This window comes from Mandrillus leucophaeus, unplaced genomic scaffold (genome assembly GCF_000951045.1).
Source record: "Mandrillus leucophaeus isolate KB7577 unplaced genomic scaffold, Mleu.le_1.0 Scaffold756, whole genome shotgun sequence".
NCBI classification, from domain to species: domain Eukaryota; kingdom Metazoa; phylum Chordata; class Mammalia; order Primates; family Cercopithecidae; genus Mandrillus; species Mandrillus leucophaeus.
In genome coordinates this window covers 195,188-219,252 of record NW_012108208.1, presented here as the reverse complement: position 1 = coordinate 219,252, position 24,065 = coordinate 195,188, and the positions used below count along the sequence as shown (strand labels likewise).

Below are 24,065 nucleotides of genomic sequence, written 5' to 3'. Positions count from 1 at the left end.
GCAACAGTTATAGACAGAGGAATAAGTAAAAATCACAAATGTCAAATTGCAAACCCATCTAAATAGGTTTCCTGTTTACATCAGCCCTTCTTGCAGGTGCAGGTGCTTACTTTTGGAAGTAAAGGAAAGAACTAATTTATAAACCTTAAGAACATCTTCTCACTTTCATAAACAGGTCACTGAATTAATTAAAATTGCAGCACAGCAACTCTACACATATACCTGCACTGTGTTTGGAGACTAATGTAATCCAAATATGTGCAAAAGTCAAATAGTTCTCAGCAAAACTAATTTAGATGGATGGACCAGATAATAACTTGGAACTGAACCTAAAAGAATCATTCCTACTAAAAGGCAGTAAGTATTGAACGTTATATTCCAAAATGTACAAAGAAAATACTGACTTTTAGTCTATTACCAGAATAATTTAAAAATAGTACTTTATTTACACAAATGCTTAAATACATCTCACTGGAAAAAATGGAAAGACCTATTAAGGCTACTATATGTTCTATTTAAAATAAATATAGAAAATGTAAATGGCATAAAAGATCATATAAATTTTACATTTAATCCTACTTGTGTTCACACACATCCTCAAAGAATGTGCTTCCATTTATAGTATTTTATCCTCATGAAGACAAATGCAAAAGCACTGAAGAAACTACTGATGTTCACTGCTACAAGATTTGCCATCTTTCAAAGAAAGATAAAAAATGGTAAGCACAGAAATGCAGAACTTTTCATGAGCTAATGATTTAATCACACTGGCAAAGCAATATTGATTGTATCCTTATATAATACAATTCAGAGTTCAAAAACATTTTTTAAAAGGCTGGGGGGTGGTGGCTCATGCCTGTGCCTGTAATCCCAACATCTGGGAGGCTGAGGCAAGAGGATCACTTGGGTTCAAGACCAGCCTAGGCAACATAATGAAACCCCTGTCTATACAAAAAATAAAAAAACAGCCAGGTATGGTGATGCACACCTGTGATCCTAGCTACTAGGGTGGTTGAGGTGGAAGGATCACTTGAGTCCAGGAGGTCAAGGCTGCAGTAAGCAGTCATCGCACTACTGCACTCCAGCAGCCTGGGTGACAGAGCGAGAACCTGTCTCAAAAAAAAAAAGGTGGGGCAGTAGGGTGGAATGGAGTTGAGGTAAAACAATGAAAATGGAAATTTATCTTTTGAATCACCAACTTCTTTCGCCTCAGTTCCTTTACCAAGTAAAAGAAGGACCATATACAGGCAGAGGGAGAAATGTGGAGATAAGAGACTACCATCCTAATGACCAGAGGACTGCTCTCGTTGTGGTTTATGGGGTCCTCTGGAACTTCGGGGTGTTCCAGAACTTTAAGGAGCACAAGACCATGGATAACATCAATTTTCAGGATGTACAGCAATTCTGATGATAGCCATGTCCATAAAGACCCTATTTGACCTGTGGGACTTCTGGATATTCCCTTAATACTCTACCCCCTATTCTTAGTGTATACTCCTTCCTTTTTTCTACCCCAAATACTTTAAACAAATATGAACAATTTTAAGAACTCTAGCTATTTTTCAGTTAGCATTAATATTGATTTAGCATGTCACTCCTGTTTTGTAGGAGTGTTTTCTCAAAAGTACTTGTATGGTTTCTAAGACATTTTTGGTAGCCAGGCTCCATGATGGCCCCCAATGAGCCATGACTCATGAAATTCACATGTGCATTCTTGAGTAATCCTCTCCAACACAGAAAACAGTTAATGGCTGACCTGTGTAAGCTAATAGGATATTGCATTGCAGGAATAACAGTGTGTGTTTGTTAACACTAGGTCACCAAAGGAACTGTAGCTTCCACCTTGTTTTCTTTCCTTAGATTGTTCACTCTGAGATTGTTCACTTCTGAGAGAAGCCAACTACCATGCTTGGAGCACATCAAGAGGCCTGTGGAAAGGCCCTCAATGTAGAAAAGAATTAAGCCTCTTGTCAACAACTAGCACCTTCTTTATAAGTAAACCATCTTAGAAACAGATCACTCAACTCCAGTAAAGCTTTTATAACAAACGACTGTAGGTCCAGCTGTTATCTTGACTGAAACCTTGTGAGACCTTGAGTTAGAACCATCTAGTTATGTTATTCCTACGTTCTGACCCAAAAAAATTATATGAGATAATGAATTTTTACTGTTGTTTTAAGCCACAAAGTGTTGAGGTAACTTGTTAAGCAATAACTAATTCATACTATTTCTTCTAAAAACCAAAAAATACAAAAAAGTCAGTGGCTCAAACATCTTCATTAACAATACAATACTGTTTTTCTATGAGGGATTGAGAACTCAAGCCAAGTGAATAACTCAACAACCTTTAAAAAAAAAAAAAAAATTAAGGTCTGTAATCCCAGAACTTTGGGAGGCCAAGGCGGGAGGACTGCCTGAGCTCAGGAGTTCACGACCAGCCTGGGCAACACAGTGAAACCCTGTCTGTACTAAAATACAAAAAATCAGCTGGGTGTGGTGGTGTATGTCTGTAGTCCCAGCTACTCAGTAGGCTGAGGCAGGAGAATCGCTTGAACCTGGGAGGCAGAGCTTGCAGTGAGCTGAGATCGCACCACCGCACTCCAGCCAGGGCAGCAACGCAAGACTCTGTCTCAAAAAAAAAAAATTAAATTAAATTAACATATAATTTACATAGGTAAAATGCATACATTTTCAGTACATATTTCATTTAGTTATGACACACATACACCATATAAGTAACATCTGATCAAGATATAAAAATTTTCATCCCCTTAAAAAGTTCCCTCAAGGCCATTTTGAACCAGTTCTTGAATTACCCCTTACTCTCTAACAGAATAAAGCACTGATTTTCTATCGCTGTAGATAAATACTGATAATCTTCTATGTCTGGCTTCTTTAGCTCAGCATAATATTTATAAGGTTAATCCACATGTTGTATGTACCAGTAGCTCTTTCTTTTTCATTGTTGATTAACATACAGGTTGAACATCCCTAATCTGAAAATCTGCAATCCAAAATGTTCCAAAATCCAACACTTTTTGAGTAACAATGTGACACCACAAGTGGAAAATTCCACATATAAGTACTCAGTGCAAACTTTGCTTCATGCACAAAATTATTTAAAATAATACCTAAAATTACACTCAAACTATGTGTATAAGCTATCAGTTAAACATAAATGAAGTTCGTGTTTACACTTCAGTCCCATCTACAACACAGCTCACTATGTAAATGCAAATACTCCAAAATCTGGGGAAAACAAATCCCAAATCCGAAACACCTCTGGTCCCGGATATTATGGATAAAGAATTCTCAACCTGTACCATGTTTATGCATTCTCTTGTCGATGGACATTTGAGTTCTACCCAATTTAGAGCTATAATGAAGAATGTTTCTGGGAACATTCTTATGCAAATCTTTTTGCATAGGTGGACATGTATTTTTCTGTTCTCTTGGATAAACACCTAGACACAGCTGGGACTAGAGTGAGGTAAATAAAGTACTATAGTACAAAACTTAAGGAGGCCTTATGCCTAGGACTGGAATTGCTGGATCATAAAATAGATGTTTCTATAATAATTTAACCTTTTTTATAGCACTGAAGTTTTAAATGTAGACTTGCCATAGGTTCTTCTGTCAAGAAATCTACCATTTAAATAAAGAGCAATAGTAGGCTAAGATATTAGTCTACTAAAATATAACAAATTACATTTATAAAGACAATTGATCAGCTAGGCATGGTGGCTCACGCCTGTAATACCTGCACTTTGGGAGGCTGAGGCAGGCAGATCATGAAGTCAGGAGTTTGAGACCAGCCTGGCCAATATGGTGAAACCCCGTCTCTACTAAAAATGCAAAAATTACCCGGGCATGATGGGGCATGCCGGTAGTCCTAGTTGCTCGGGAGGCTGAGGCAGAAGAATCACTTGAACCCGGGAGGCGGAGGTTGCAGTGAGCTGAGATTGTGCCACTGCACACCAGCCTGGGTGACAGAGCAAGACTCTGTCTCAAAAAAAAAAAAAAAAAGAAAGAAAAAAAAAGACAATTGATCAATGTATTATCAGATATGATGCATACTAAATAAAACATTAAGTTGAGAATAACTTGTTCCACAATGATCTCTTGATCAGTAAAACTCCTTATTCTACAGATAAGGAAAATGACTAAGAGACTTGTCCAAGGTTGCCTAACTAGTAAGGGCATATTGCATCATACACATTGCATTGTAAATGCATATTTTCATCTTACATGTTGCATTGTAAATCTTTACACAAATTTAACCCAGCCTCAACTAAAATATTTTTTCTTACCTAAAGTTGTGGGCATAATTGGTTTTCAATTTTAACATCAACTACCTTTAAAGAAAATTGCTTTTTAGCAGCAGGGGCCTGAAGTTAAAGTGTAAATTTGAACTAGTGAGCAAGGAATAATATATTTATTTATTTATTTAGAGATGGAGTTTCATTCTGTTGCCCAGGCTGGAATGCAGTGGTGCGATCTTGGCTCACTGCAAGCTCCGCCTCCCGGGTTCACGTAATTCTCCTGCCTCAGCCTCCTGAGTAGCTGGGACTACAGGTGCCAGCCACCACATCTGGCTAATTTTTTGTATTTTTAGTAGAGACGAGGTTTCACCGTGTTAGTCAGGATGGTCTCGATCTCCTGACCTCATGATCCACTAGCCTGGCCTCCCAAAGTGCTGGGATCACAGGTGTGAGCCACCGCACTTGGCCAAGGGCATGTACTTTAATGAGGTTGATAATTTTAATCATATCCTGCAAAACATTATTAAGTTCAGGTGACATTTTTCAGCTAGCCGGCATTTCTCTATGGATGACACAGTGCATAGACTCACATTTAGAAGCAACCTTTTTGACCTGTGAAATGAAACTAGAAAGCCGTCCAGTCATGGCAGCCACTATGTCTGTGCATATACTGACATAAAGTGACCAATTCAGTTTTTCTGATATTTAATCATTCAAAGACTTGAATAGTTCTGCAGCTGTGGTGTTTGTTGACAACAAAAGTGCACATAACATATCCTCATGCATATCCTCCTGAAAAATATATTGCACAAAAGCAAGCATTGTTGCATTGTTGTCAACATCGGTCAACTCATCAACCTGGATTGTGTACCATGGTGACTCATTAATTCTAGCAATTGTGCCTCAGTATTCTCTGTTATTTCATCAGTTTGTCTAGTTATGGTGCTAGCTGAAAGAGGAACACGTGCTACCTTTTGAACGGCATCCTCTCCTTAAAAGGTCATGACAGATGTCCTTAGCAGCAGGCAGTATCAAATCTTCACCAATAGTAAAGGGCTTCTTAGCTATGTGGTTAGTCGCTAAGAATGATGCTCTTAGTGTCAACAAATTTGATGAAGTAGTGGCTTTCAATAATTACTTCTATTCTTTATGTTCATGTTTTTTTCTTTTGAAAAACTCCAAAGACTTGTCTTTTAATACAGGCTGCTTGGTCTCCATGTGGCAAAGCAGTTTTGAAGGTTTTATGGCTTCATAGCCTACCACCAGATGCAGCTGTACAACTGAAGTACATCAACTCACTTGCCACTCTAAAGCCTGCCACCAGATACAGCTTAACTGTCACTTGCTTCTCACTGACAGGGTTTTGATGAGTCCGCAAGTAATTGATTTATTATGGTCTCTGTGCAATCAAACCTCTGTATTAATGTTAATCTGTATTTGCAGCCACTCCCCAGCACTAGCTTCACTGCCTCTGCTCCACCTTAGATGATCAGGCATTAGATTCTCATAAGGAGCCCACAACCCTGATCATTCACATGCATGGTTCACAGTAGGGTTCGTGCTCCTATGAATATCAGTGCTGCTGCTGATCTGACAGGAGGCAGAGAGCTCAGGTGGTAATGCAGCGATGGGGAGCAACTGTAAACCCAGATGGAGCTTTGCTGGCTTGCCTGCTGCTCACCTCTTGCTGTGTAGTCCTAGGTACAGGGCCTAGGACTAGCCTGTGGTCTGGGGTTTGAGAACCCCTGATGTACACTATAGCCTTATATCCTTCTTTAGAAAAGTCTAATATGACTATAGGTAAGAATAACTTTTATATGTATTTAGAAATAGTTTAACCTTATTTAATAAATGTGTTTTTATAGTTATAATTTTTATAATGTCACCAATCTTTGATTTTTATTTAAAAGAATATATTATTCCGGCCGGGCGCGGTGGCTCATGCCTGTAATCCCAACACTTTGGGAGGCCGACGCGGGTGGATCACGAGGTTAGGAGATCGAGACCATCCTGGCGAACACGGTGAAACTCCGTCTCTACTAAAAATACAAAAAAATTAGCCAGGCGTGGTGGCGGGTGCCTGTAGTCCCAGCTACTCAGGCGACAGAGCAAGACTCCGTCTCAAAAAAAAAAAAAAAAAAAAAAGTGCATGCCCTTAACTCACATCTGTTCACGCAGCTCTGTAAGGAGATGGACACAGAGTACACACGTCTTCTCTTAAACACAGAAGTTGATGGCTTTCTAAAGGTGAATCGCTGGCCAGAGTTTTGAGTTATGAGAGCTGCTCCAGAGATTTCTTTTAGAAAAATAGTCACCACTGGCAGCACATTTCAGTGACAAAGAATGGGTCAAAAAGCTTGCCTCCTTGTGTGATATATTCAACCTGCTCAACAAACTCAATCTGTCACTTCAGGAGAGAACAACTGTGTTCAAGTCCACAGATAAAGTGGCTGCATTCAAAGCTAAACTGGAATTATGGGGGTGGTGAGTGAACACTGGGATTTCTGACATGTTTCAAACATTAGCAGAGATTTTGAAAGAGGTTGAGCCACGGCCTTCTTTCTCCCAACTGGTGCAGGATCACTTATCTCAGCTTTCAAAAGAGTTTAAACATTACTTCCCAACCACAAAGGACCCTTGAACTGGGAAGGAATAGATCCGCAAGCCATTTGTGAATAAGCCAGGTGAATTTACTTCATCTGTGCTAGAAGAGGATCAATTCGACAATATCAAATCTCCACACATTCTAGATTAAAATCAAGACAGAATATCCCGAGACTGGCACAAAAGCACTGAAAAGCCTGCTTCCATTTCCAACATCCTATCTTTGTGAAGCAGGGTTTTCTGCAGTGACAGCAAACCAAACCAAAATGAGATTACAGAGCAGACTGAACATAAGCAACAGACTTTGGGTGTCACTGTCTCCCATTACCCCCAGATAGAACCTTCTAGTTGCAGGAAAGCAAGCTCAGGGCTCCCACTGAGTCTACATTATGGTGAGTTGTATAATTACTTCATTATATATTACAATATAATAAAAATAGTAATAAAGTAGACGATAAACGTAATGCACTTGAATCATCCTGAAATCATCCCTCCACCCTCCATCCATGGAAAACCTGTCTTTCACAAAACCGGTCCCTGGTGCCAAAAAGGTTGGGGACTGCTGGTATATACATGGTATCTGCATTTTTCATTCCAGAGGCCACCAAAAACCAAATCATTTAAAAGAGCAATAATAGCACTTTTATTCAATTTATTTGTCTTGCTTCTATCAAATTACTACCAATTATTAAGATAAATGTTTTTCTTTCCTTGAAAAAGATTTTTCATCTAGAATATTGTGGTAATGGAAAACTGTTAACTAATCAGAGTAACAATATTTTTCAAAACTAGGATGGATAATTATAATTCTATAAACACTCATGGCAAGATGTTTTATTGGTTTAATACAATGTGATTTATACACTAAAAAAGATTTTTGATAATTTTAAGGTCACTTCAGAAAATCTGTGAAGAAGTTAATTTAATAGTATATTTGTAATAAAAGTTTAGACCACATACTTTCCTTGCCAAGAGAGTACATTTATTGAGTCTTTGCAACAATTGCATTTAAACTGTATCATTAAATTATATCTAAGCTATGATTAGTATTTCTCCCTACTCTTCAATGTGACCTTTATTTAACACAGTTCACTGTGTGCCTAGGAATACAAGTATCCTATTTGAAGTTACCAGGTGTTCCTTTCAGGAAAATAATCCTTTTTTTTTTTTTTTGAGATGGAGTCTCACTCTGTTGCCCAGGCTGGAGTGCAGTGGTGCATCTCGGCTCACCACAACCTCCGCTCCCATGGTTTAAGCAATTCTCCCGCCTCAGCATCCCAGGTAGCTGGGACTACAGGCATGCACCACCATGCCCAGTGCGGTGGCTCATGCCTGGAATCCCAGCACTTTGGGAGGCTGAAGTGGGTGGATCACAAGGTCAAGGGTTTGAGACCAGCCTGGCCAAAAGAGTGAAGCTCCTCTCTACTAAAAATACAGGAAAATAATCTTAATCCCAGCTACTGAAATGCTTAGTACTAAGAAGTTTCAAATGTTCATATATCCCCTTTGGAAGTATTTTTTTGAAATATTTCAGAGAATGCCTACCTCACAAAAGATGAATACTGGACTATGTTAACATTGAATTCCTATGTAATCTGTAAATTAAATTTTCTCAAATGAAAATTTGCACCTACATTTATCATTAAGTAACAAAAGAAACCAAAACTCTGCAGTTTAAACAAAATGCATTTTTGTTGGCCAAGTTCTGCATTTCATTTAATTGTTCTGATACTCTACAGTACCTCACAGGCTTCCTTTCTCGAAGTAAGTCTTCCAGACTACGTTCACAATGTTCAGCCACGACCACTAGTCGTTCTGAGTAAAACAAAGCAAACCCATGTTATATTTTATCAATATGACATGTTAAAAACAAAATAATATTCTCCACTGATGATATTAACATATAACACCCATAACAATATTTTAAAAGAGCTTTTCAAACTCTATATTAACTACATTATTACCAAGTATATAGGATAATAAACATCTAATAAAACAATAACTATTTTTTTATCTTGTATTTTTCTCCCGCTAGAGTTTTTCTTATGTCCATCAGGAAAAACAGGCGGAAAGGCTGTCCTTGGGGAAAAAATAACTCATCCTTCTTCTGACACAGATTGGAAGAAAGAAGTAAAAGATTAGATTAATATATAAAGAATTTTGAAAGAAGGGGAAAGTAAGGAGCTAGGTACAGATTGCCTGACACTCTGGTTTTAAACACAGATCTTTGAAATTGCATTCAGAAACTTGGAAAAAAGTAGAAATGATCCAAATCATAACTACAGAGAAAGAAAATCAACCTAGAATTATTGTTAACCCTTGAACAACGCAGGGGTTTCTTAAAGGTGCCAACCCCCTACACAGTCAAAAATCACCTATAACTTTTGACTCTCCCAAAACTTAACTACTAATTGCCTACCCTTGACTGGAAGCCTTATTGACAACACATAAATAGAATAGTATCTACATTTATTTTATGTATTAATGACACATCTTTTTATTTTTTTTTCTATATTTCTAGGCTACATGGTTCATCAATGAGTTTTTTCAAATTGTCAAAAATGTCCAAAGAATTTTCCAATATAAATTCACTGGAAAAAAAATCTGCATATTTAAGTGGATGTGTGCATCCAAACCCATGTTGTTCAAGGGTCAACAGTAGTTTGTAACATCATAGGGTCTGCTGAGATTAAATAATACAAAACAGTGGTAGACATGATCAACATTATGATGTCATTTTTATTTTCCCACAGATCAACTGATCAAGATGGCACAGTTCTAAGGGCTAGTCCATACTTTTTTTTGCCTCATCCATTATCCCAAGTCAGTAACATGATGTTTGACAATGAATCTAAGAGGAACAAAAGAAAAGTACAACTGGGTTTCCAAGCTTTTGGGGATTTGACAAGGTTATTTGAGGAGTTTGGTTCAAAATAAGTTGGAGTGTTGTCAGTATCTATGCAAAATGGATTCTAAGTAAAATAAGGAAGAAGTTTAACACAAAACACAATGACAGACTGAGACTAGATAAAGTAAAGGTGCAAAGAAACTAGGAATAATGATAACTGTAAAATGAAAATTTGGTGAAAGTGAAAAAGTAGCCAAGGTAGAAAAAAGAGACAGAAGAAGATGGGAAAGAGGGAGTTCAGAGTAAGAAATCTAGTATATAAAATAGTTCAGTAATGACTGGATTAAGGTATGGTCTTGAATAGGGGAAGGAGAGATGGACAATTGTGTTCAGGCAGACATGTCAAGTGTCGGAGCAAAGTATTATCTTGGATCATATCTAAGTTTACTCTGTCTAGCAAAATGGGATTATACAGAATGATCTGAAACACAAAAATTAAAAATGCTATATATGAATATTATCATTTTCGGATAAAAGATTCCAATCGTAGAGGAATAGGAATAAAATGAAATAGCAAATGATGAAACTAGAGAGGGAGGTGAACAGGAATATTTAACAGGAATTTAAAGAAAATTAAATTTAAAAGAACATTTAATGAGAAAAAAAGAAAAAGAAAAAGGAAAGGAAACCATGAAATAAAAGGTCAAGTTATTTACTTAATAAAGAAAAGAGTATGCAAAGGTAAGCTCCAAGCAATTTAGTACAATGGTAAAATTCCAGAAGAAAAAAGCTGTCAACCTTATCAGAAAACCAAAACAAGAAGCTGCATTCCTTTGCTTTTCATCTTACCACGTTTTGTCCATTTTCCTTACATTTATCTGGCTCCCTCCCCTCAGTATCCTCTGTAAATCTTTACCTCTTCTACCCAAATTGAAATGCTACCAGTTTCTCCACCTTTGATTCAGGGTCTTTTTCCTGTTTTCTCATCTATTCCCAAGGCTGAAAAACTCTGAGATTTTATTGCAAGCCCAAAACTCTCTTCTGAACTGCAGGCTTTTATAGCCCATATTACAGGATTTTAATATAAAAGTCACGTGAAACTCAAGAGAACCAAAACTCAACTTATAATTTACTGTTAAAGTCTGTCCCCTTTAATACTATTTCAGTCAATGATATCACTATCCAGTCAACTGCTCTAGCTAGAAACTAAACAGTAATCTCCCCTTCTCAAATCCAAATAAACAGAGTGCTGCTATTTTTATCTCTCAAATATTTCTAGAATCTATATAGTTTGCTCCATCTGCCACAATCTGGGCCCAGCCAGCATCATCTCATTAGAGAACTACAACAATTTTTTAACTGATCTTCTCACATTAATTCTTATTTCTTTCCAACATATTTTCACACTAAAGCCCAAGTGATAAAATCATAAGAAGTCTGAATATGGAACTCCCTCTCCAGCTTCATCTATGTTATTTTATCTTAGTTTACCAACTTCCATCACACTGATCTTCCTTCTGGCTTCCTGCCTTAGGGCACTTACACATGGGTTCTTACTGCCTCAAATGATCTTTCCCACATAGTGGTAAAGAGTATAGACTATTTTGTCTGGGATCAAATCCCAGTTTTACTACTAATTAACTATGTGACCTCAGGGAAATTTTCTAACCTCTCTATGACAGTTTTTTTTCTGTAAGATGAAGAGAAGAATAGCCACCTACCTCACAGGGTTGTTGTGAGGTTGAAAAGAGTTAATATATAATAAAAGCCTAGAATAGTGTCTGGCACATAACAAGCACTAGCTAATTGTTAGCTTTTATTATTATTCATTATTCAGGGCTCAGTTAAATGTGACTTCCTCAAGGGACACTTTTCTGGACCTCCCAACATCGATTTGCTCTCCTACAACATACTCTATTCCACATTTTAATTTTCTTTCGTAGCACTTGTTTCAACTCTAATAATTTGTATGCATTTTTATTTTGGTCCAGCCAGCATCATCAATAACTCCAACTTATTCATGGTTTTACTTTCTGCAGTTTCCAAAAATTTTAAATGGAATATTCTAGAAATAAACCATTTCTAAGTTTTAAATTGCATGCCATTCTGAGTAGCATAATGAAATCTCTCACCAGCAATTAATATATGCCAAAAAGAAGACGTGGCCAGGTGTGGTGGCTCACGCTTGTAATCCCAGCACTTTGGGAGGCCGAAGTGGGCGGATCACGAGGTCAGGAAACCACCCTGGCTAACATGGTGAAATCTCATCTCTACTAAAAATACAAAAAAAATAAAAATAAATTAGCCAGGCATGGTGGCAGGCACCTGTAGTCCCAGCTACAGGCTGAGGCAGGAGAATGGCGTGAACCTGGGAGGCGGAGCTTGCAGTGAGCCAAGATCACACCACTGCACTCCAGCCTGGGCAACACAGTGAGACTCCGTCTTAAAAACAACAACAACAAAAAGAAGATGTAAAGTGTTTCCTTCAAGTGAAAAGGTAAAAGTTCTCAACTTGATAAGGAAAGAAAAAAATCAGTTGTTAAGATGTATGGTAAGAAATTTTCTATTCGTGAAATTTAAGAAAAAAGAAAATCATGCTAGTTTTGTTGTAATGCCTCAAACTACAAAATTATGACCACAGTGCAAGACAAGTGCCTAGCTAAGATGGAAAAGGCATTAAATTTGTGAGTAGAAGACAGACATAGAAACATATTATGACTCATGAGAATCAGATTCTGTACAATCCTCAGTTTCAGACATCCAATGGGAGTGGCAGGAGACTTCTCGGAACACATCCCCTGAGGAAAAGGGGGGACTACTGTAGTATCTTTTTTCCTATCAGATAATATATTTTGTGATGGCAGGAATGAGGTGGGTCTCATCACAGGTGCCTAGCAGTGCATCAGTAGTTGCACACAGGTGCATCACAGTAGTACATCACAGGTGCCTAGTGCACACAGGTGTACTACATCACATGTGTGTAGAATGTCACTTACAACATATAGGCATGTAATATAAAGATAACTGTTAAATGAATTAGCTTTAGCAAAGGCATGATGCGGCCATTAGAAATGAAGAATCTCATATGACCACAGTCACTAAACAGAGCTCTGTCCTGTGTAGAAAATTACATGCCCATATTATAAACTCAGTATAACTCAGTAGCACTGACTTTCATGTAAAACAAAAACAAAATAATTTATTAAAATGTGCATATTCCATTAATTAATCATTTTAAATTGGATATTCATAATTCTCCATATCTATAAGAGATTTCCAAAGTATCTGGCACAACTAAAATTTTTCAGGCTTTTGGAAACCCCTTCAAAATACCATAAACAAGTGTTTGCCAAAGCTTCAAGATTCTATGGAACTATTAAGCATAGTTTTAATGCTGCAGAGCCATAATCCTCGGCAGAACATCAAAGTTTCTCCCAGAGATAATGTATACCAAAACAATATTTCTACTATGAACTATGCTTTTTTAAAGAAATCTTTAGAGAGTCTTCATTCTAAAATCTCTGGACCACTGTTTAAAAATAACATGTTATAAAAACAATAGAATTTCACAGAATAAAGCATTTGGGAAACATAATGTGCCAAATATAAATCATCAATGTAGTAGCATTATTTATAAAAAAAAAAAAAATGTGATGCTAAGATGAACTTTAAAGAGTAGAATATACAATAATTGCGAAACAGTCTTCCTTCTAACAAAGATTTGAGGAACCCCAAGTATGATGTAGTGTCTCCAGCCCAAACTGTGTGTTTTAAGTTTGATAGGGTTTGACTGTGTTCCCACCCAAATCTCATCTTGAATTCTCATGTGTTGTGGGAGAGACTCAGTGGGAGGTAATTGAATCACAGGGCCAGGTCTTTCCCTGTTCTTGTGATAATTAATAAGTCTCATGAGCTCTGATGGTTATATAAGAGGGAGTTTCCTTGCACAAGCTCTCTTTTCTTGGCCTGCTGCTATCCATGTAAGACATGAATTGCTCCTTCTTGCCTTCCACCATGACTGTGAGGCCTCACCAGCCACATGGAACTGTAAATCCATTAAAGGTTTTTCCTGTATAAATTGCCCAGTCTCGGGTATGTCTTTATCAGCAGCGTGAAAACAGGCTAATACAAAGTTAACACTAAGAAACTGAAGAGAACACACATTTAAGCAACAATAAAGGAGTTGAATAAGGGGCAGGGAAAGTAAAATAAAGTTTTTAAAAGCAGCATTTTTTTTTAAATTTAGAGAAAGAGGTGAATCATGAATCCCTTAAAATAATATAAACGGTTGTCAGAATACATTTACTGCATCACTTTTGTTATTCACAGTAAAAATCGAGACTAGCTCATCACCTTTAAAATATGATTATCTCAATAAGTGCTTATACAGTTCAAAACCAACAAAGAAAAATACTATGCTTAAAGAATAGTATTGGTACCAGAACACTGCAATGGTCAGTTTTATGAGTCAACTTGGCGAGACTATAGGATCCAGTCATTCAATCAAATACTAATCTAGATGTTGCTGTGAAATTATTTTGCAAATGAATAAAGTCTATAATCAGTTTACTTGAAGGGAAATTATCCTAGATAATCTGGATAATCCTGATTCAATCAGTTTAATAGCCTTTAAGAGCAGAACTGAAAGCCAGGTACACTGGCTCACACCTATAATCCCAGCTACAGGAGAGGCTGAGACAGGAGTATCACTTCAAACCAGGAGTTCAAGACCAGCTTGGGCAATATAGTGAGACTCCTGTCTCTGAAAAATAAATAAATAAAAAATAAATAACTATGAGCAGAACTGAAGCTTCCCTGAAGAAGAATAAATTCCACCTGTGGATGACAGCTTCAGCTTCTGCCCAAGAGTTCAGCTTGTCCTTCTTGATGACCTTCCTCATGAATTTCAAACTTGCCTAGCAGCCCCCACAATCACGCACACAAATTCTCAGCAATATTTTTAATATACTTATATAATGTATACTACATATATAATTTATATGATTATATAATTTGTTGTTTCTCTTATGAAACTAATACAAACACAGATTAAAATTTATATGCTAGAGATACAGAATAAATTAATCTTACATTCCATATAATTGTATTATTCTCTACTTTAATTTCAAATAAAATAATTTTTATTCTTGATTTCACCAGCAATCATTGAAAGATTTCTGGATAATCAATACCAAATTAAAAAGGATGTACTACCATTTATAATCTTCACTCTGCTTCTAAACACAGCTGAGATTTCAAGCTCAAAAGAAAAGATAAAATTTGTTAACACAGTATTTTCAGCGTTTACTGGCTTCTTTTCTCCTAAAGATATTTTCTTCTACTAGAAAAAAAGTTCTGAAATTCTAATAAAGTGTCTACCATTCCTGAGATTAAAAATTTCACCCTGCTGAGTTAGCAAGGAAATATTATCATCTTTGATTAGTTTTGAATGATCTATAGAAAACAGTGAAACCTTTATTTCTGAGCTAACATAATATGTGAAAACATATTGTTACTAAAACAGACCACATGTAAGAGGAGTATGTGACTCCAAGTAAGAAGTTGTTATTGGCTTAACAGTAACGTGCAGGGTGGGAAGGGGCATGACTAACAATAGTAAGATATCTGCATAGCAAGAACAGAAAAAAAGAGGAAAAGTAGAATCAAAATCAAAATTCTTTGAGAAGACACAAATCAAAGTTATATGGTATTACACCACTGAAAAATAGGTGTTCACACTGAGAAATACTTTCACTAAGGAGATTGTTCAGCAGCAACTTTTCAAATTTTTCAAAGTAGATGCAACTGAACTGACTACAATGTTTTGGAACAAACAGACTTTTGCATAAGCAGTTACTCTAACAGTAAATTATTCCTCATACACACAACTTTTCAGAATGTTAAACATTGCCAATAAAAACAAAATAATCAAATTCCCTAGCCTAATGACAATCGATATTTTCATTTCAGACAACTAGACTTAAAATATATAAACTTTACATATATTCATGACCTATGTTACCCTAGCAGAGAGGGCTGCTGAGATACATGAGGAGCAGGGCAAGTCAGGGAAGCAGAGTAAACAGCAATATGGTGGACAGGGCTAAGGGGACTAACCATACCGTTGAACTGGCCTCAGAGAACAACAATCAGTAGAACAATTACAGTTTCTAAGGGGATCAGTTCCCACCTGATTTTGATAATCAAAAAGAAGGTTCATAGGCAAAATTAGCAAGAATGCTCCCCAAAGAGAATCATGCTATAACACAGTTCCTAATTCAGTGTTTATAGAGGCCAAGTTAGGTAGAGGAAGGAAAAGAAGGAGCTTTAGGACTATTTTGTCAATTGAGAAAAGGCCTAGGAAAAATTGGTCAGAGGAAAAACCCCAAATACATAAAGTGAAGCTCCAAAGGGGCTTCCAGATACAGTGGGAATAAACAAAGGGCTCTTGGTGGCAAGAGTTTGGAAAGACAGGCCTCTGCCAAATTTACAGATGTTCACCACCCATGGTTAATACTACTGTACTGACAACCAAAGAATGGTTTTGGAAATAGGCCAACTCTACAACTGGCAATTTTTTAGAATCTATAGCTGAATTAAGGGTAATGGGGCATTGAAGTATACAGGTTTTGAAAATATCTATTATATTGCTTGGTGACGTAAAAAGCCCCAAATGATCCCCGTAATTTTTCAACATCTACTTAACGTCATTGAAGCCAGGTAACAAATAAAAATCTTTGGCAAAAAATTATTTTTTGAACAAAAATTAACTCACCAAAAGTTATTTTCTGGGCTTTCAGCACATGGCTGGAGCTATCTGTAGTCTACTATATAGTTACCACTAGTTTTCACAGTTCTCTTTAACCAAATTAGAAAAAGTACCCCTCCCCCTTGAATAAATTAGAGAATCAGATTTCAGCTCCCACTTACTCCATTATCCAGAAGCTTTTATGCAGTGTGGCAAAACCCCATACAGTGGCCCTGACTGTGGGTCTCCTGATTGGTAAATATACGACATGGTGCAACACTAGGTGCAGGTCAAATCAATTTTGAAAAGACTAGGACCTGACATTAGAACTTTTCAAGTTAGCCTTAAGAAGATGATCTCTCCAAAGAAGATGATCTCTCCATACCCCTTGATACTCTACACCAGTGCTTTTAAGCCCCCTCTCTCCTCTTTTTTTTTACATTAGGAATCCTTTTCGAAAATCTGTGAAAAACTATGAATTTTCATTATTCAGCAAACACATGTGTACATATGTATACACACATATACAATTTTATAGTAATTTGAGTGGTTCACAGACTTCCTAAAGCCTACTGAAGCTACAGTTTTAAACTTAAAATTTCATTTCCTTATAGATGTCTACTGTAAATTAAAAGTAATCTTCAAAGCCCTTCAACTGACTAAAGGGACCATCTCTTGGCCAAGGGGACCCCAGAATAACCTTGAAAACTGAGTTCTCAGCCATGATAGGACTTAGGGTCAGACTACCTCATTATACCACCCTCTTAACCATGATTAGGCTTTCTTCCCTAGGGACTTAGCGAAAACCAGCCCTTTCAAAAGATTTCACAACTGATATCAACCAACTGTCTGACACTACCCCTTCTTTTTTGCCTGATAAGCAACCATTTGCCTGATAACCAACCATGGAGTGGTTCTGGCCAGTCTACCAAGAATGAGCAGTAAGAGTTTTCGTGTCCTCTGCTCCACCTTTGACGTCAGAGGGTGAAAAACTCCACCCTTGGATCATGACCATCAGATCATGCCAACATTGCCATTTTTTATATGTGGGACCCATGAAGCGGCTTGAAGGGGAATGAAGTTTAAATGCACATACACATGGTTCTCCTTTCATAAATATTCATGACTCCTCCCATAGCTTACTGATACGTATATTTGGCCACTCTGCTCAGTATAAATTTCTGTTACCTTTGCCCCTCCCTCATAGCATAATCCATGAGAGAAAATTGCAAAGAACAAAATCAAGGATATGTGAATCAAAAAACTTCAAAGCAACTCAGCTTGGCTGGAATGAATGGTTAAATTAATGGAAACAACAAGCAATACATCAAAAGAGGACAGCACAGACTGGATCAAGGACTAGATGAAGGATTTTTGCATGCAATAGCCTAGTAAAGAGTTTGAATTTTACCTGGTAGATTTGGAAATAAATGGGCAAGTGTATGAGAGAGAGGCAGGGTGGGGGAAAAGGAGGACAGAAAGAAGGACATGTGTGCACAGGAACTGATGATAGCTTTATATATTTAATGGATACAGTATTTATAACTTTGGGTAACAAAGTAGAGAACATAAATAGGAAAAAAAAGAAAATAACTTACCATGCTTTCCCCTAGAAATATCCACATACTGGCACAGTCTGGGATGGGTGATGGTTTTAAGGATTTGAAAGCGCCCTAAAATTTTGATGGAATTTGGTGTAAGAGGAAGCCCATTGCTTCCACAAACATCATGTGGCAGAGCCGAGGCAAAGAAGGTAAAGGCTCCCATTTCAGCGTCCTCCAGGGGAAACATTTTTGGAGTCCTAGGTCTTCTAAGATAATATGGAAAAGGAGAGAATTTTAGGACACACCAAATATGAAGCCAGACAGACCAAACCTTAAACACAATTAACATACAACTTGGAGGAAAATGCCAATCTGAACACTTCACAGTAAAAATATCACAGTAAGAAAATTCTAAAATATCAGAGGACAAAACGCCTCAGCATACATTTATATTGCAGCTCTGAATCAAACTCAAAGATTTTCAGTGGCATAAAAAAGGAAAGATGATTCCATCCTCAATGACATCTTGCAGTTTAAAGAGTAGAGGAAGTCTGTTACTGCATCTTCATATTATTAATAAGGCTCTTTTCTTTTTTTTTAGACAGTCTCGCACTGTCACCCAGGCTGGAGTGCAGTGGCACCATCTCCGCTCACTGCAACCTTCGCCTCCCGGGTTCAAGTAATTCTGCCTCAGCCTCCCGAGTAGAGGCACCCACGACCAAGCCCAATTAACTTTTTGTATTTTCAGTAGAGATGGGTTTTCACTATGTTGGCCAGGCTGGACTTGAACTCCTGACCTCCTGATCCGCCCACCTCGGTCTCCCAAAGTGCTGGGATTACAGGCGTGAGGCACCACACCCAGCCAATAAGGTTCCTCTCTTCACCTAAAGATTGAATAACTCACATACCATCAAGAACCTTCCTTCTCATACAGTGAGGTAAGTCAGGAAAGAGGGAATATAGATACCAACTGGTAATTAATCAGGGACCTTATTAATAGTAGTAAAGCTTAAACTAGATTAAAAGAAGGTTCTATAATATTAAATAAGCAATTTTCATTTTTATGCTAGATGTTTTACATAATGTATGATCTGATTTAATCTATTAATAATCCTGATAGAGCTACTGGCTCAAGTTTAGAGATAGTTGTTCCACGTGTATAGCATGAGACATCCTATTTGCACTTACTCAAAATAAACGGTGCCCCCAAAGTTGTGTAAGGTAGTAGCCTGGAGATTAGGAAACTTGCTCCATATCAATCTGAATCACATTAAGGCAACCATAACAACACAAAACAAAACAAAGGAAAACAAAAAAGGTCTTCTGACATGGGTAAAAAATATTTTACCCATGGACCTCACTAAAAAGACATTCTACTGGTAAAGCCCTGCATTTTTCCCTTCTCAGCTTTTTGATAAATATGCTGGAATTCCAATTCAATAAAACCACTTTTGTCTGACCAGAAACCTTACTGAAATCATTAAAAATATTTTAAAAAGTATAAACCCTTAACAAGGAAGGGACACAGGCCATGAGGTGATGAAAGATTTCTAGAAACTTGTACAAAACAAAATATATATGGAAGAGTATTGCCACAAGAAGCAGAAAGAAATAAGCTACAACCTATAATAGTCAAGAGGTTTGGGGGGTTTTTTTGTTGTTTTTTGGGGTTTTTTTAATTGAGATGGAGTCTCGCTCTGTCGCCCAGGCTGGAGTGCAGTGGCGCGATCTCGGCTCACTGCAAGCTCCGCCTCCCGGGTTCAGGCCATTCTCCTGCCTCAGCCTCCCGAGTAGCTGGGAATGTGCCGCCACCACGCCCGGCTAACTTTTTTGTATTTTTAGCAGAGACGGGGTTTCACCGTGTTAGCCAGGATGATCTCAATCTCCTAACCTTGTGATCCGACTGCCTCCGCCTCCCAAAGTGCTGGGATTACAGGCGTGAGCCACCGCGCCCGGCCTATTAGTCAAGAGGTTTGTTTGGCCCTTTCAGATTCAGAGGCTTCAGACTTAGAGAAGGCGGGAACAATGGTAAACAGCAGTCAAAGAGGGTTTGAAATCAGAAGGGTGAAGTGTTGAATAATTAGAAGTATCAATTCTGCCACCAGTCCCACAACATAGGCAGTTATTTACACTCTGAAAATAAAAGGTTCTTTCCTAAAGAATCTGAACAAACTGAGAACTACAGTAGTTGCTATGGACACTGGCAAGAAGAGCAAACTCCTCACGATTCTGGAATTTGTAGGACCCCAGCTAAGATTTGGCTGTGCACCCAGCCATCCTAAACCAAAAGGTTATCAGTCAATAAGCCTGTCCATATACGCAAAGCTCCCAGGCAGCCTTAGCTCTTAAATAATGAGTTGTCTGAGAATCATCAGATAGTTGAGGAAAGACTACAGTATCAAGCGCAAACAATAAAATAAACCTCCAAAAATTTGGCTTTGGAAGCAACTGAAATAATTTATGAAGAAACACAAAAACTAACTCTAATAAATATAGAGAGATTTGAGAAGATATTGCATCCATTACATAAAACAAGTTACAGAAAAGCAAATTATACAAAAGAATAAAGAGAAATGGCCAATAGATATATGGGAAGATAAACAACCTCATGAATAATCAAGGAGTTGCACATTAAAACCACCAAAAATTTTTATCTACCAGACAGTTAAAAATTAAGAAATCTGATAACACATAATGTTAGAAGGATGCGGAAAAATAGGATCTCTAATTTGCTGTAAGTGGGAGTGTAAATTAGTAAAATCACCAGAAATGTTTATACTATCTCGCTATTATATTCCTACAGAAACTCCTACACACACACACACACACACACACACACACACACACACACACAGAGTGGACCTGTGCAAGAAAGATCAGGGCAGTATTGCTCCTAATATCCCCAAACTGCAGACAATTTAAATGTCCAATGGTAGGTAAATAGTTAAATAAATTGTGGCATATTCACCTGCATACATAATGAAAAATAAGCAAACTATAGCAATGTTTAATAGCACAGATTAATATTGACTGAAAAAAATAACATAAAATATGCCAATTTTTATAAAACTCAAAAACAAAACAAAAAAATAATTCTGGAATACTTACATCTATTGTAAGAACATGTTCAATAAGTAAGGGAATTTAAAAAAAAAAAACTCAGAATATGGTTACTATCAAATTAAAGCAGAGGTAAGGTTAGGGAAAAATCCACAAGAAGCTTCAAAAATCTTGAATAATAGCCTAGTTTTTAGCTGGTGAATTAATGGGTGTTCATGTTATCATTATGCTTGGTAATTTCCATGCTCTATATTTATCTATGTGTGTGTTAATACCACATATTTCATAATTTAAAATTTTTTAAATAAAATAGATTTTCAACAGAACTCAAAAGAGTTCAAGGAAAGTCTTTTTTACAAATGGTGCTGGAAAAAGATATTCATATAAAAAATAATAACCTTAACTTCTACTGATACATCCATAAAAGTCTAAAATGGATCATAGGTTTCAATGTAAAGGTAAAACTGTTAAGTCTTCTCATTGAAAACATAAGAGAGTATCTTTACAACCTTAGGCTAGGAAAAGATTTCTTAGACATGATATAACAAAGCACTAGTCGCAAAAGACAATTTTGACAAAGTAGACTTCACCAATTAAAAACATCTGCATATCAAAAGGCACCTGAGAAAATAAAACTTCGAGTTAAAGGGAAATATTATTTATATCTGTCTATATATACATATGACATTATGTATACATAGGACCTTTTAAAATCAAATATATGTGTGTCTATATATAATTGACCTGTATTCGGAGTCTATAAATACCACAATTCAATAATAAAACAAGCCAATACATAAATAGGTAAAAGTCACAAATACATTTTCACACAAGGCATGAAAAGTCAATAAGCACATGAAAAAACTGCTTAATATCATTAATTGGGAGAAATGCAAATGAGAATCCCTTTAACTTCTACAATGGCTAAAATTAAAATGACTGGCAATAACAAGTGTTGAGGAGAATGTGGAAGTGGAGCTTTGATATATTGCTAGTGTGAGTGTAAAACGGCAAAAGAATTTTGGAAAATATTTGGAAAACTCTTCTAAAGTGAAAAATATCCCTAACTTGTGACTCAGAAATTCCACTCCTACTAGGTGTTTAACCAAGAAAATGAAAATATTTGTCCATAAAAATGCTGGTATGAGTATGTTCACAGGAACTGTACTCTTAATAGCTAAAAACCAGAAGCAATGCAAATGTCTCACAAGTGAATCAGTTAACATTACTTGTACTATGAAATTCTATTTAACAAGAAAAATGGAACAAACAGGCCAAAACATGAATGTACCTCAAAAATATTAAGTTTATGAAAGAAGCAGATACAAAAGAGTGCATACTGTATGACTCCATTTAAATGTAATTCCAGAACTATAGTTCTAAATTACAGTATTAATAAAAATCAGAAGACAGTACTGCAGATGGGGAAGGGGGGTTGAATAAACAGAAACAGAGGAACTTTCTGTAGTGGTAGAAATATTTTCTATCTTGATTGTGCTGGTAGTGGTTCTACGGATGAATACATGCATCAAAACTCATTAAACTGACCACTTAAAATCAGTGTGTTTTAATATGTGTCAATTTTATCTCATAAAAAATAAAATTAAGAGCCTATGAGAAGATAAACATTGCCATACATTTTCAAAGCATCAAACGTAACTAGAAAATTTTAAACATTTCAGAGAGAAAAAAATGATTCCGCTATCAACAAATTAAAGTGAAACTGTCATTCTCATCAGCAATAATGAAAGTTTGAAAAGAGCCTGGTGCGGTGGCATGTGCCTGTGATCCCAGATACTTGGGAGGCTGAGGCGGGGGGATCATGTGAGGTCAGGAGTTCCAGACCAGACTGAGCAACACAGCGAGACTCCAGCTCAAAAAAAAGGAAAAAAAAGTTAGAAGACATGGAAGGATTGAGAGTTGAAGGAAAATACTTCTGATTCTATATACAGCCAAATTATCAGTCATAAGAGCAAATTATAATTTATAGCCATACAAACATTAAAAAATAAAATTACCTTTCACATGCCTTTTGTGAGCAAGCTTCCTTAGGATATATTACAGAGGAATAGGGGGAAGTCCAATAACAGAAGGTGAGGGGCTAAGAAACAATGTTATTTACCCAAGAATGAATATAAACCCAGTATAGGAGCAATTCAAAAGGACTAGAATGCAATTTGTTCAAATTAAACAGAAAGCCATTGGGCTTCAAGGGGAAAAACTTCAAACAGAAGAATGGAAGCTTCTATGTCCATCATACAAAGAATGAAAAGACTCAGTGAAGAAAGCACATCCACCTACCTATTCCTCAGGAGAAAGCAGAAAGGCAATTAAGAAAGTAGGGATAGTTAAAAACTATGTAATTACATAGTCCAAAATATAAAGCATGCTCAATTACAGCATAATATTTTGCCCTTGGCAGGAAAGAAAGAAAAACCCATTTGACCTTGATATCATAAATAATCTTCTTACTATGGCACAGGGATCATGAAGTTAAAACTCTGGGAAAAAAACATATCGAAGTATACAGCTTGGACTTGCACTAAATAACAACTATAAAGCCATAATACTGTAAACATTTTATTTTTTTTATTGGTTTTTGGCACGTGAACAAAGTGCAAATATTATAGTTAAGAAATATATTATCAACTTTGACAATGTAAAAGTAAATGTCCAGCTAAGAGAAAGTGGGCATAAATGTAGTTTCTAAGGTGATAAAGAAAAAGGTAGAATCACTACTTTTCTCTTTTACCAAACAAGGAGTCAAATATAGTTTCAAAAGTTGACGTGAAAAATTTACGTATATTATTTTGAATTATAAAGTAACCAATACAAAAGCCAAAAATTATGATTATGACTATTCCCAAATTCTGAGATGAGAGATTGTGAATGGTGTGGGCTATTTCAAGAAGTCAACAGAAAAAGAATTAGTTTAACTTAGGGCTATCTCAAGAAGTCAACAAAAAGAATTAACTAGGTTTAACTTATTATTTAACCTA

General features: G+C 36.7%; 1 protein-coding gene across 1 annotated transcript in view; it reads right to left on the bottom strand.

Moving 5' to 3' along the window:
• The window catches only part of TBCK (TBC1 domain containing kinase), a 245,377-nt gene that overhangs the window by 217,863 nt on the left and 3,449 nt on the right, over positions 1 to 24,065 (bottom strand). Inside the window, exons 2-3 of the mRNA XM_011966312.1 lie at positions 18,061 to 18,282; positions 8,609 to 8,681 (exon numbers count right to left, since the gene is read on the bottom strand). Coding sequence (XP_011821702.1) covers positions 8,609 to 8,681; positions 18,061 to 18,282 — 295 coding nt within the window. The remainder of the gene's footprint in view (positions 1 to 8,608; positions 8,682 to 18,060; positions 18,283 to 24,065) is intronic.